At 64.1% G+C, this 13,304-nt stretch overlaps 1 protein-coding gene across 1 annotated transcript in view; it reads right to left on the bottom strand.

Moving 5' to 3' along the window:
• Positions 1 to 788: 788 nt before the first annotated feature.
• The window catches only part of LOC142360353 (BRD4-interacting chromatin-remodeling complex-associated protein-like), a gene marked incomplete at its 3' end in the record, with an annotated part of 34,999 nt that continues 22,483 nt past the window's right edge, over positions 789 to 13,304 (bottom strand). The window contains exons 5-11 of the mRNA XM_075412524.1: positions 10,305 to 12,272; positions 6,485 to 7,111; positions 5,371 to 5,554; positions 3,194 to 3,321; positions 2,573 to 2,698; positions 1,363 to 1,421; positions 789 to 937 (exon numbers count right to left, since the gene is read on the bottom strand). Of these exons, the coding sequence (XP_075268639.1) occupies positions 789 to 937; positions 1,363 to 1,421; positions 2,573 to 2,698; positions 3,194 to 3,321; positions 5,371 to 5,554; positions 6,485 to 7,111; positions 10,305 to 12,272 (3,241 nt within the window). The remainder of the gene's footprint in view (positions 938 to 1,362; positions 1,422 to 2,572; positions 2,699 to 3,193; positions 3,322 to 5,370; positions 5,555 to 6,484; positions 7,112 to 10,304; positions 12,273 to 13,304) is intronic.

Consider the following 13,304-nt stretch of genomic DNA (forward strand, 5'->3'; position numbering starts at 1 on the left):
GGAGCTACTGGAGAGAGCCCAGTGCTGGGCTCCCCAGTTCAAGAACGACGAGGAGCTACTGGAGAGAGTCCAGTGCTGGGCTCCCCAGTTCAAGAAAGATGAGGAGCTACTGGAGAGAGCCCAGCACAGGGCTACGAGGATGAGGAGGGCACTGGAGCATCTCTGCTCCGAGGAGAGGCTGAGGGAGCTGGGCTTGTTCAGCCTGGAGAAGAGAAGGCTGAGAGGGGACCTTAGAAATGCCGATAAATCTCTGCAGGGGGGGGTCAGGAGGATGGGGCCAGACTCTTCCCAGTGGTGCCCAGCGACAGGACAAGGGGCAACGGGCACAAACTGGGGCAGAGGAAGCTCCAGCTGAACCCGAGGAAGAACTTCTTCCCTCTGAGGGTGCCGGAGCCCTGGCCCAGGCTGCCCAGGGAGGCTGTGGAGTCTCCTTCTCTGGAGATATTCCAGCCCCCCTGGCCGCGGTGCTGTGCCCCCTGCTCTGGGTGACCCTGCTTGGGCAGGGGGCTGGGCTGGGGGACCCCAGAGGTCCCTGCCAACCCCGCCATGCCGGGACTCTGTGATTCTGTGCAGTGACTGTGACAGAACCTGAACGGAGCTTTGACCTGTTCCAGGACAGAAAGCCTGCAGACCTTCAAACCGATCACGCTGGGGATTTCCGTTTGGATTTCTAGAGTGAAGCCCTAGAGACTTTCTCCGTTTTTTCACCACTAAAAACCTCCGTTTTGTCCAAGCTGGACCCCCGCGGCCACGCGGGCGCGGAGCGGCGTGCCCTGGCAAGGCCGTACCTTTGCGGTAGTCGTGCGCGGAGGGCAGCACCCCCTGGTAGACGTGGTAGGGCAGGAGCCGCTGCACGGCGTCGTCGAAGGAGCGGAACGAGCTCTTGTAGTCGGGATGCAGCACCGCGCCCTGGTGCTTGTGCAGCTGCTCCAGGAAGCTGCGAGGGAGGAGAACCATCGAATCGGGAAGGTTGGGAAAGACCTCTAAGATCCAGGAGTCCAACCATCAACCCATCACCACCCTGCCCGCTAAACCACGGCCCGAGGCGCCACGTCTACGCGGCTTTTGAACCCCTCCAGCGATGGCGACTCCACCGCCTCCCGGGGCAGCCAGGTCCAACGCTTCACCGCTCTTCCCAGTAAAGAATTTTTCCCGAATATCCGATCTGAACCTCCCCTGACGTGACCTGAGGCCATTAACGGGCGCAGAGGGTGAGCCGTCGAAGGGATCTGGCACGCAGAATTCCCCGTCCCCAGCGCTAACGGCACCGCGCGGGCAAAGGGGCCGGGGAAATACCGACGGCAGCGAGCGGAGCCGCCGCAGCGCGGCGTTCCCTGCCGGTTTGACTCCTGGTGCACTCACCAGGCCTCCTTGCTGGGCTGTAGTGTCGGGGCTTTCTTCAGACCGAGCTTGCTGTCGTACTGGTGGGAGAAGAAAGGACAGGGGTGAGCGGGGAGGGGGGCGAGCCCGCGCCGGACCGAGACGCGCGAGGGGAATTCGTCCTCTTTGGAGGGAAGCGAGGTGGAGGAGAGAAAATGCAGAGACTGGCAGCTGCTCTAGGGAGAAAGAGAAAGATGATGTCCCCGATCGAGTCCAAGCTGTCCCTGCTCGAGTCCAAGCTGTCCCTGCTCGAGTCCAAGCTGTCCCTGATCGAGTCGAAGCTGTCCCTGATCGAGTCCAAGCTGTCCCTGATCGAGTCCAAGCTGTCCCTGATCGAGTCCAAGCTGTCCCTGCTCCAGTCCAAGCTGTCCCTGCTCGAGTCCAAGCTGTCCCTGCTCGAGTCGAAGCTGTCCCCGATCGAGTCAAAGCTGTCCCTGATCGAGTCAAAGCTGTCCCTGATCGAGTCCAAGCTGTCCCTGATCGAGTCAAAGCTGTCCCTGATCGAGTCCAAGCTGTCCCTGATCGAGTCAAAGCTGTCCCTGATCGAGTCCAAGCTGTCCCTGCTCGAGTCCAAGCTGTCCCTGATCGAGCCCAACCTGTCCCTGCTCGAGTCGAAGCTGTCCCCGATCGAGTCCAAGCTGTCCCTGATCGAGTCAAAGCTGTCCCTGCTCCAGTCGAAGCTGTCCCTGATCGAGTCCAAGCTGTCCCTGCTCCAGTCCAAGCTGTCCCTGCTCCAGTCCAAGCTGTCCCTGCTCGAGCTGAAGCCGTCCCCGATGGCCTTTACAAGTCCCTTCTAAGCCAAACCATTCCGTGATTGTACCAAACTGATTTAGATTTTGGGCAAAAAGGAGAAAGCGCGGCTTCCTGCGGATTGCAAGGACGGAGGAAGGCTTCTCCTCGCTTTGCCCAAACAGCTTTTGGTCTATTTATATTATATATAAATAAAAGCACGCCCTAACATCTATAAAATTTATATATAATACTATAAAAATTGGTATACAGACACCAAACATCCCAATATATACAGACCAAACAGACCCAAATCTGCTCTGCTTCTCCTCCGGCGCATTCCGAGTCCCCACGCTGCGCGCCCACCTCGCTTCTCCCACCGGCAAAGCCCCCCGCCGCCCCGTCCCCGCGAGGAAGGGCTCTCCGCCACGCTCTTCCTCGCCAAGCCCCGGCGCGAGCTCACCAGCTGCGGGCTCTGCACGGGGACCGAGGGCACGAGCTGCGGCAAACCCTTCCCGACGACCTGGATCTGCAGGGGACCCTTCGCCAGGCTGAGGCCCGAGACGGAGCTGATCACGCCAGGCTTGGTCTGCGGGAGAAGCGACACGAAAACCGCGCTGTTGCGAGCCCCGGCGTGATTTCCCCAGGCCAGGATCAACCGCCGGCACGCGCCTGCCAAGGCGACGCTCGGCGGTGGAAGAGCTCGCAGGCTACCCAAGCCTAAGAGGTATTTTGGCATCAAACCAGAATTATTCTCGTTTGGACTTCCAAAAATCTACATTAACAGCCCTGACCGCTCGTTAAATCATCGCTAAGCAACTGATTCTCCTAAAGAGGGGGAACAACAAAGCCCCCCCCCCCCTCCCCAAAAGCCTCACTAACAGTGGTGGGAACGGTTGATTTCGTATCATCTCTCGAGGTTCACAGCGCTTTAAAAGTGGAAAATTTTCTGGAAAGAAATGCTTTTCGGAAATCAGCTCTGCCTTTTTGATAAAACGGAGGAGAACGCTGGCGGATTCGTTTACTCTCAAGGTGGAAAACTTCGAAACAGGACAGAAACCCACACAAAACGCTTCCTCCTCACCTGAACGGGCTGCTGAATGGCGAGCGGCGTTCCTCCCTTCCCCTGGGCCGCGGCGCCTTTCCCGGCAGCGAGCGGCGCGGGGACGCTGGAGAAGGTCTTGCTCTCTGCAGGAACCGGGGCGGTAATACCTAGCCAACGTGAAACAGAATGGGGGCTTCACGTCAAAGTTCGAGCCTTGGATAATAAATAACGAGGGCCTGGGTTCCCCTGGCACATTTCATCCCCAAGGACCGAGCTTTACCAAAAAAAATAAACCAAGCGTGAAGAGAAACCACCACCCTTTTCTCGCAGGCGAAGCATCGCTTCGGCAGCTCCGCTTTCCCTAAGCGAGGGCGACGTGATGCTCGTGCACAGCGACGCTTCTGTGCCGCGGTGCTCGTGGTGTGGGGTGCTCGTGGTGTGGGGTGCCCGTGTGCCGGGACGTCCGTGTGCCAGGATGCTCGTGGTGTGGGGTGCTCGTGGTGTGGGGTGCCCGTGTGCTGGGACGTCCGTGTGCCAGGATGCTCGTGGTGTGGGGTGCTCGTGGTGTGGGGTGCTCGTGGTGTGGGGTGCTTGTGGTGTGGGATGCCCGTGTGCCGGGGCATCCATCTGCCCGGATGCTCGTGGTGTGAGATGCCCGTGTGCCAGGATGCTCGTGGTGTGGGATGCTCGTGGTGTGGGGTGCTCGTGGTGTGGGGTGCTTGTGTGCTGGGACGTCCGTGTGCCCGGAAGCTCGTGGTGTGGGGTGCTCGTGGTGTGGGGTGCCCGTGTGCCAGGACGTCTGTGTGCCCGGAAGCTCGTGGTGTGGGGTGCTTGTGGTGTGGGGTGCTCGTGGTGTGGGGTGCTCGTGGTGTGGGGTGCTCATGGTGTGGGGTGCCCGTGTGCCGGGACGTCCGTGTGCCCGGATGCTCGTGGTGTGGGGTGCTCGTGGTGTGGGGTGCTCGTGGTGTGGGGTGTCCGTGTGCCAGGACGTCCGTGTGCCCGGATGCTCGTGGTGTGGGGTGCTCGTGGTGTGGGGTGCCCGTGTGCCGGGACGTCCGTGTGCCCGGATGCTCGTGGTGTGGGGTGCTCGTGGTGTGGGGTGCTCGTGGTGTGGGGTGCCCGTGTGCTGGGACGTCCGTGTGCCAGGATGCTCGTGGTGTGGGGTGCTCGTGGTGTGGGGTGCTCGTGGTGTGGGGTGCTTGTGGTGTGGGGTGCTCGTGGTGTGGGGTGCTCATGGTGTGGTGTGCTCATGGTGTGGGGTGCTTGTGTGCTGGGACGTCCGTGTGCCGGGATGCTCGTGGTGTGGGGTGCTCGTGGTGTGGGGTGCTTGTGTGCTGGGACATCCGTGTGAATGAAAGCTCGTGGTGTGGGGTGCCTGTGTGCCAGGATGCTCGTGGTGTGGGGTGCTCGTGGTGTGGGGTGCTCGTGGTGTGGGGTGCCCGTGTGCCGGGACATCCGTGTGCCCGGATGCTCATGGTGTGGGGTGCTCGTGGTGTGGGGTGCCCGTGTGCCGGGACATCCGTGTGCCTGGATACTCATGGTGTGGGGTGCCCGTGTGCCGGGACGTCTGCGTGCCCAGATGCTCGTGGTCTGGGATGCTTGCGGTGTGGGGTGCCCGGATGCTCGTGGTGTGGGACGCCCGTGTGCCAGCACGCTTGTGTTTTGGGATGCTCATGGTCTGGACGCTCATGGTTTGGGATGCCCGTGGTCTTTTTTTTTGTGCTTTGGGATGCTCGTGGTTTGGGATGCCTGGATACCATGTGCCATGACACTCGTGCTTTGGGATGCTTGTGGTCTGGGATGCCGGTGTGCCAGGATGCTCGTGGCCTGGGACGCCCCTGTGCCACGACACTCATGGTTTGGGATGCCCCTGTGCCACGACACTCGTGGTTTGGGACGCCCCTGTGCCACGACACTCGTGGTTTGGGACGCCCCTGTGCCACGACACTCATGGTTTGGGATGCCTGTGTGCCAGGATGCCTGTGTGCCGGGACGCTCGTGGTTTGGGATGCCCCTGTGCCACGACACTCATGCTCTGGGACACCCATGTGCCACGACACTCGTGGTTTGGGATGCCCACGTGCCAGAACGCCCACGGTTCGGGATGCCTGGGTGCCCTCCCTGTGTTTCGGGCCGCCCGTGTGCCGGGACACTCGCGCTTTAGGACGCCCTCCCGTGTTTTTCCCCGCCCGGGAGCCGAAGTCAACGTCACGAACCTGCGGTGGAAGGCGGGAGGGCGGCGGGCGCGTGGCTGTGTGCCGGTGCCGGCGTCGGCGTTGCCGGCTGGCCCTGGCCGCTCACCAGGACGGAGGAGGACGGGCTGCTGAACTGGCCGAGCGCGGGGGAAGTCTGGCTGGTGGGAGGCTGCTGCTTCGTTTGCAGGATGATCCCCTGCGGCACCTGCAAGGGATAAAAACAGAGAAAAAAAAAAACAAACAAACCCAGGAGGTGAAAAAGCGCCCGGAATCCACGGCTTCTGAGTCCGCGAGTCGCACCGATTCGGCGCGAGCGCTGCGGGAGGGAGGGGACCGCTCGCTGCGCCGGCGCTGGGAGACCGACGCAGAGCAGCGCCGGCGGGGCGCCGGCCGAGCTGCCCCCGTCCAGCCCCGGGCCCAAACCGCGGCAACGGGCCCCACGCGCTCGCAGGAAGCCCGTGGGGTCCTCGGAGGGGGGGCTGGCTCGAAGCTAACGCGCAGCTCAATAAAACCGAGCTCAAGCGCTGCCCTTCCCACCCCGTTCCTCTCCTCTCTCTCCTCTCCCCCCCCACCGAAGCAAATATAAAATAAACAGCGGCGGTTTAATTTTAGAAGCCATTTTTTTTTGGTACTCGGCCGGGAAGACCCCGACGTCCCCTCCACCAGCGAGGCATCGCGGATTCCCTGCGCTTCCCCCCGGGCGCCCCGCAGCCCCCAGACCACGAGCTCCGGCGGGACGCGGCCCCGGCCCGGCCGGGTCTCGGGGGTGCTGGTCACCGCGGAACGGGGCGCGCTTTCACCCCCGCCGCGGCGAACGCCTCCTCCTCGCCTCGTTCACCAACACGCGAGCGGCGCTCGCGGAAGACGCTCAGCTCCGCGCGTGCATTCCCGCGACGACAGGCGGCAGAGCCAGGCGTAACCCCCGCCCCGGGCACCCCAAAACCCCCCCTCCAACGACGCCGAGGACGCGGCGCCCGGTTCAGCCCTACGGCAAAACCCCCACCACCCCCGGGAGGAACCAGCCGGGTTCGGCTCCCGATTTTTCCGTTAATCCCTCGGCTCCCCGACGCCGGGAGGCCGGCGGCCACGTTTTGCCACGCCGCCCGGCGTCAGGCCCTCGACGCTGCTCATTTACCTGCTGGAACCTGTCCAGTATTTGCTTCTGCTGAGGAGTGGGATTGGGGATGGCCGGGAGGGTTTGGAATTGGCTCGGGATCATCGGGAAGCTCCTCGGCTGCTCCGCGGTTAGGTGGAGAGCGTGGGTGGGAGTGGGAGGTTTGATCTGACCCTGGGTTGGGAACTGGAGCTGGAAGTGGGGGGAGTGGGCGTGCTGGAGCTCCGTCGGCGCCGGGAGCTGGACCTGGAGCTGCGCCGGCGGCGGGGCGGCTTCGGCCTGCGCCGAGGGCGGCTGGAAGGGGGGCTGGGAGGGGGGGCGCAGGGGGTGCTGCCCCCCGCCCAGGGGGGACGAGGCCAGCTGGTTCTGGATGACGTAGAGTCCGGGCACGGGGGCCTGCGGGGTGCAGGAGCGGGAGAGCGGCTCCGAGGGGGGCCGGGAGAGGGTCTGCGGCTGGGACGGAGGACGCGAGTGGGGCCGGGAGGGGGGCCGGGAGAGGGGCTGGGGCTGGGAGGGGGGCCGGGAGGGGTGCGGGGACTGCATTTGGGAGAGGTGGGCGGCCGGGAGCTGCGGGCTCTCCCCCAGGGGAGGATGAGGTAGCGAAGGGGACGGGGAGGCTCCAGGGAGCTTCTGCTGCCCTGCGGGTAACTGAAACAGAGAAGGAAAGAGGAAGAAGTTAGTCGAAGCTCAGGAAGGAGCCCTGCCCTCGAAAGCACCCGCGGGACGACGAAGAGCACGCACCGCTCTGAAAGCGGCTCGCGGCGCGTCCCTGCCTCCTGCCCTAACGAAGCCCCGGGACAACGAGCTCCAGCCCTCGGCCTGCTCTGCCCTAGCACCCTCCCTACGTGGCCTGGGTGTCGGTGCTGGGGGTGCCAGGGGCGGGGATCGGACCTCCCCGGCCCCGAGCGTTGCTTTCGCAGCGTTTTTGGGGGGTCAGGACAAGGTAAAATGGCAGAAGGGCATCGAGCCCGGCTTGGCTGGCGCTGCCGAAAGCAGCTCCGCGCCGCGGCCGTGTCTGCCGAAGCGGGGACCCCCAGCCTCCCCCCCCCAGGCCAGGGAAGAAGCGTTTTCTACTTTTCTTCCCCAAAACCACCCTTAGCCCTGCCCTCGGGAGCGGCTGCAGGGACGCTTGGCCGTATCCCACCTTCTCTTCCCACCGCAGCCGGTGCAACGCTGAGGCTGCTGCTCCCCCGGGGAAGGGGCCCGGCGGCCATCGGCTCCCCGGAGCCGGCCGGGGGCTAACGAGGACGGCCCTAACGACCCTCGCCGCTGGAAGTGCCCCGCTATTTCAATTTCTGGGGAGAGATTCGCCCCGGGAGCTGCGCCCTCCCTCCGCCTCTGAATCGCCCTTCTGCTTAACAGCGATCGTAGCGCTTCGTAACTCCCGGAAAGGTGCAGAATTGGGGGAAAAAAGAGAAATAAAACGCCTGGGAGGGACCAAAATGCAGCGGACAGCGGCGTGCGAGCGTGAAGGAGGAGGAGGAGGAGAAGCAACGCGGGGCGGCAGCAGCTTTCAGGGTTAGTGAGGGCCTGCAGGCAAGCGAGCGGGAGCAGCCGGAGCTGGGAGAGCGGACGGACGGACAGAGGGACGGACAGCGGGGGAGGGAGGGGACCCCCGCAGCCCCCCGACTTGGGCCATGGCTGTCAGCTGCGGGTTTGGGGTGTAAGGGCTCAACCCCGCTGCCCTGCCAACGGCCAGCCCGGCAGCTCGCCTTCGCCGAGCGATAAATTACCGGAGCCCAATTAATCCCGGCGCCGGGAGCATCCCGCCGGGCTCGGGGCACCTCTCCCCTCTCCCTTCCGCCGAGGGGAGCGGAGCAAACCTGGCTGCTTCGCCTCGAAAACAAAACCCCCAGGCTCCCACCACCCCCCGAGCAGATCCCGCCGGGGAAACCGGGCCGGAGGGAGAGCGTGGCGGCTTCGGAGGTGAAAAATAAAAACGCCGGGAGACGTCTGCCGCGGGTTTTCCCGCCGGCAGCTCGGTTTCCCGCGCGCGGCGACGCGCCCGGGGCACGTTCGGCAGCGGCGAGGCGTGCGGGTCCAACCCCACGCTCCTCCCGGCACCGGCGGCGGCCCCAGAGCGCGGCCGCTCTCGCTCCGGCCGCGGCGCCGGCACGGCCGGCGAGGGGTAGAGCTCTCTGGAGCTGGGAGAGGGATTTTGCTCGGGGGAGGCAGCCGGACGCGTCGCGTCCGACCACGGTAACGCTACCCGGCGGCGGTGCAGGTTTTGGGGACGCAGGAGGACCCCCCCCCAGCGCCGAGCAAGCGTTCGCGCCCGGCCTGGCACCTCGGCCGGCGCCGAACGGCAGAGAGAGGCCAAGGCCGGGACGCGGCGCGCGTGCCAAGCCCCCCGCATCGGCCTCTCCCGCCGGCACGGAGGGTCCTCGCTATTTCTGGGAAGGGTTTTCCGCGTCTCGCGGGGGCTGCGAGCTTCTTCAGCCCCCCCGGCGATGGCTGGAAGCGGAACTCGTTAGCGACGGGCAGACGCCTGGCTTTAATTACGCTGAAACGCCGGGAGGTGCCCGTCAACGTCAAGCTCCAAGACCTAGAAGGACGCATCTGCGCTGCCGGCTACGGCAAGAGAGGTTCCAATGGGAATGTGAAGGCTTCTCACTATTGAAATAATAATTATAGTAATAAAATAATGATGATAATAATAATAAAATAACAGAAAGCGCTCGGTCTCCTCCCATTCCTTTCTCTGGTGATCCAGGGACTTGGGTGGGTTACGGACCAGCACCCACCTTTCTGAGCTCACGACAAATAAAACCCACCACGGCGTCCGACCCGCCACCGAACCCCTCTCCAGCACAGACCAGGGGAGGCGTCCGCAGCCGGCCCGGCACCGCCGGACGACGAGACGCCGTCGCTTCCAGCGCTGCCCAACTGATCCCAACGGCCTGACTGGAGCTAACGAAGACAGAAAACCCAGCTTCGGTGGCTTCGGTGACCTGGGTGGACCCATCACCAGAGACCTGGGTGGACCCACCACCAGAGACCTGGGTGGACCCACCACCAGCGACCTGGATGGACCCATCACCAGCGACCTGGGTGGACCCGTCACCAGAGACCTGGATGGACCCGTCACCAGCGACCTGGATGGACCCGTCACCAGCGACCTGGATGGACCCGTCACCAGAGACCTGGGTGGACCCGTCACCAGCGACCTGGATGGACCCGTCACCAGCGACCTGGATGGACCCGTCACCAGAGACCTGGATGGACCCATCACCAGCGACCTGGGTGGACCCATCACCAGCGACCTGGATGGACCCGTCACCAGAGACCTGGATGGACCCATCACCAGCGACCTGGATGGACCCGTCACCAGTGACCTGGATGGACCCGTCACCAGAGACCTGGATGGACCCGTCACCAGCGACCTGGATGGACCCATCACCAGCGACCTGGGTGGACCTGTCACCAGCGACCTGGGTGGACCTGTCACCAGCGACCTGGGTGGAACCATCACCAGTGACCTGGGTGGACCCACCACCAGCTCCTCCTTCCAAAGGCAAGGCGGAGGCACTCGCCTACCATCAGATACTTCCAAGAACTTCGCCGTAAAGAAGTTTCACTAAAAAAGAACCGGTTCTTTTTTAACCAAAACCAGGACGCCTACGCTCAGCGCGGCCCTGAGCGCCGCTCGCCGCTCCCGGCAACTCCTACCGAGGGAGGGAACCGCCCCACGGCGGGACGACGACGCTTAAAGGATTAAGACCACGCAGGAGCGCTTGTAGCACGTCAAGCAGGGGCTCTCGGAGCCCGGCGTCGCTCTCCCAGCACCCAGCGGGCTGCCAAGACGGCGGCCACCCCCTCCCCGGCGAGGGGCTCGACTTGCCTGCTGCAGGAACATCTGCATGGAGTCCTGGTTGATGACGGCTCCGGCGGCTGCCTGCCCCAGGATGATCTTCTCCGGGCTGGAGGCCAAGCTGGGGCTGGGCTGGGAAGCGACGGGCTGCTGGGCGGGCGGCGGCGGCGGCACGTTGAGCTGGATGGGCGCGGGCGGCTGGGAGGCGGTTTGGACGGTGAGGATGGAGGACTGGTCGGCGGCGGGGAGCAGGCCGGCGGCCGAGGCCGGCTGCGGTTGGACCAGGCCGGGGCTCTGGCTGCTGGTGGCGGCGGAAGCTTGGATGCTCACGGTTTGACCGAGGCTCTCGGTGGCGTTGAGCATGGCCACCTGGTTGGGCAGCGTCACCCCTTGGATCACCGGTTGGCCCGGTTGGCCCAGCGAAGCGGCCACCGAGGGTTGGCTCTGCGTGGTCAAGCTGCCCGCCAGCGAAACGGGCATCTGGAAGAGAGCCGGCTGACCCACCTGGCCAGGCTGGAGCTGGATGGGGGCTGAGAGGATGTGAGCGGTGCCGTGGGCGTTCTGCGAGGTGAGCACCTGGCCCAGGTTCAGCTGGCTGGCGATGTTCTGGTTGGTGAGGATCTGCGCCGGCAAGGCTTGGTTGGTGATCAGCTGCCCGCCCGGCCCTTGGCTAGTTATGATGTGGGCTTGCCCGCCGGGGTGCGAGGTGGTCAGGATCTGGCCCCCCATGTTGGCCTGCAAGGCCGAGAGCTGCTGAGGGATCTGCACGGCCGAGGCGCCCGCCAGCTGCCCGGGGAGCAGGAACTGGTTCTGGCCCTGCAGCATGGCCTGAGGGACGTGCTGGGCCGGGATGACGATGCTGCTGCCCTGGTTCAGCAGGTGGACGCTCATGGGCTTGCTGAGGGCCTGCTGCTGCGGCGGCGGCTGCTTGAAGACGTTGGCCGGGAGCCCCTGGGGGAAGCCCGAGAGCACCACGTTCTGCCCGGGTTTGCCGGCCATGAAGGTCAGGTTCTGCTGGGCCTTCTGCTGCTGCAGGGCGGCTTCGTTCTGGATGGTCAACGTGGTGTTGTTGGAGCCGAAGGGCTTGGGGGTGATCTGGTAGAGCTTCTGCTGGAGGACGCCGGCGGGTTTGGGCTGGATGGGGGTGGGCGTCCTGTGAATGATGACGTTTTGGGCCTGCACCAAGGGGCTGCTGAGGTTGGAGGTGACGGTGAGCGGCTGGGAGCCTTGAGTGCCGGACACGCTCCCGAACATGGAGTTCCCGTTCAGCGTCGTGGTGGCCACCGTCGGTAGGTTCTTCTGGATGACGAGCCCGGCGCTCTGCGGCGAGACCCCCGTCGAGGCCAGGGTGACCTGCTGCTGCTCGGGCGCCGTCTGCGTGATGTAGCTGCCGACGGGCATGGTGGCCACTTGGGAGGGCTGGACCTGCTTGGCGATGATCTGCTGCGCCGGCTGGTTGATGGCCATCACTTGCTGCCCCACCACCTGGATGGGCCCGATCCCCAGCGCCCCGCTGGGGCTACCGTTGGGCAGGCCCTGGAGGTTGGAGATGGGCTGGATGGTGACGTTGCCCAGGCCGACCTGCTGAAGGAAAGGCTGGACGCTGATGGCCTTGTTGACGACGTCCGCCCCGACCGACTGCTGCACCAGGGCTTGGTGGGTCAGGACGGTGGGTTGCTGCAGCCCGATGAGGTCGGCCCCGCCGGAGAAGATCTGCGGGGTGCCGTCGGAGGCCGTCTGCACCACCGGCTGCAGGGTGGGCAGCTGGAAGGAGCCCAGGTCCAGCTCGGCCTCCGCCTCCAGCGTCTGCTCCGTGATGTTGGCCTCTTGCAGGCTCTGCTGGAGGATGTCGCAGGGCTGGTCTGAGTTGGGCAGGTTGGCCCCGCTGCCGGACGGCGAGCCCAGGATGTCATCTTCGAGGAAGTCGAGGTCCACGCTGGTGGTGGGCTGGCTCTGCTCGGTGCTCAGATGGTTGCCGGAGGGCTCCTGGACGTGCAGCTGGGCGACGGCCGGTCAGAGGGGAGAAGGGAGAAGAAGGCATTGAGCTCGAGCACGGCGGGAGAGGGCTCCAAGCCAACGGCCCCGCAGCTTCCGCGGGCTGCCCCGGAGCGGAGCGGGGCCACGCTGCCCGGGAGAGCCCAAACGAACGCGCGGCATCGTTTGCGGGGCAGGCGAGGCGGACCTCGAGCCACCCACCTCCGAGCGAGGGAGGGGGCCGAGGGCAGGGCCAACGGCGGCCCCGGGATGGTTCACGCTTTAAGCTTTCATCCATGAAACCATTTCGATAGGAGCTCAGAATCCGGCCCTCGCCCTTCTCGCTCTTTAAAAAACCACGCTGCCGTCGGGACGGGAAGCGGAAATTTCGCGTTCTGGAAAGGAGCCTGAAAACTCCAGGCCAACCCGGCCCTTCTCTCGCGAGAGAGCTCGGCGCCGGCGGGAACGGCGAGGGGAAGGGGAAAGCAGCCCAGGCTCGGGCCCCGCCGGCTCCGCGCCGCCAAGGTTTGCGAGACGTAGGCCTAACTAGGAAACGGGGAGAAAAATCAAATTAAAAAAAGGAAAAAAATCCAAAAGGGAAGCAAACCTCGACTGCTAGGGAAACCCTCTCGGTTCTAAAGCGTCGGCAGCTCTACCTAAAGGCTTGGTGATAAAAAAATAAAGCGCAACGGAAGGGGAAAAAAAAACCCAAAACAAAACACAAACACACAAAAAAAATGAAGACTTACTACAATGTAACTGGAAATATAGAAAAAAAAGAGAGAAAAAATTAAAAAATAGACCTTCATGCTTGAATGGTATCCATGCAGTAACCCATGCTCTCGGGGGGAAAAGGAAAAATAAAATTAAAAAAAAAAAGGATTTTCAGAATCTGCTTGCGCACATGGCACCCTCGCAGCCGCCTGCGCTCCGCGCTCGGGGGGGAACGCGGAGGAAGGGGATTTATTTTCCTTGCCAGCTTTCCCCCCCCCCAGACGATCCCTGCCGCCTCTGCGGGGCGAGAGCGTGGCTAAGCCTTGCTCCTCCTCCTCCTCC

The sequence above is a fragment of the Opisthocomus hoazin genome, unplaced genomic scaffold (assembly GCF_030867145.1).
Source record: "Opisthocomus hoazin isolate bOpiHoa1 unplaced genomic scaffold, bOpiHoa1.hap1 HAP1_SCAFFOLD_208, whole genome shotgun sequence".
Classification (NCBI taxonomy): domain Eukaryota; kingdom Metazoa; phylum Chordata; class Aves; order Opisthocomiformes; family Opisthocomidae; genus Opisthocomus; species Opisthocomus hoazin.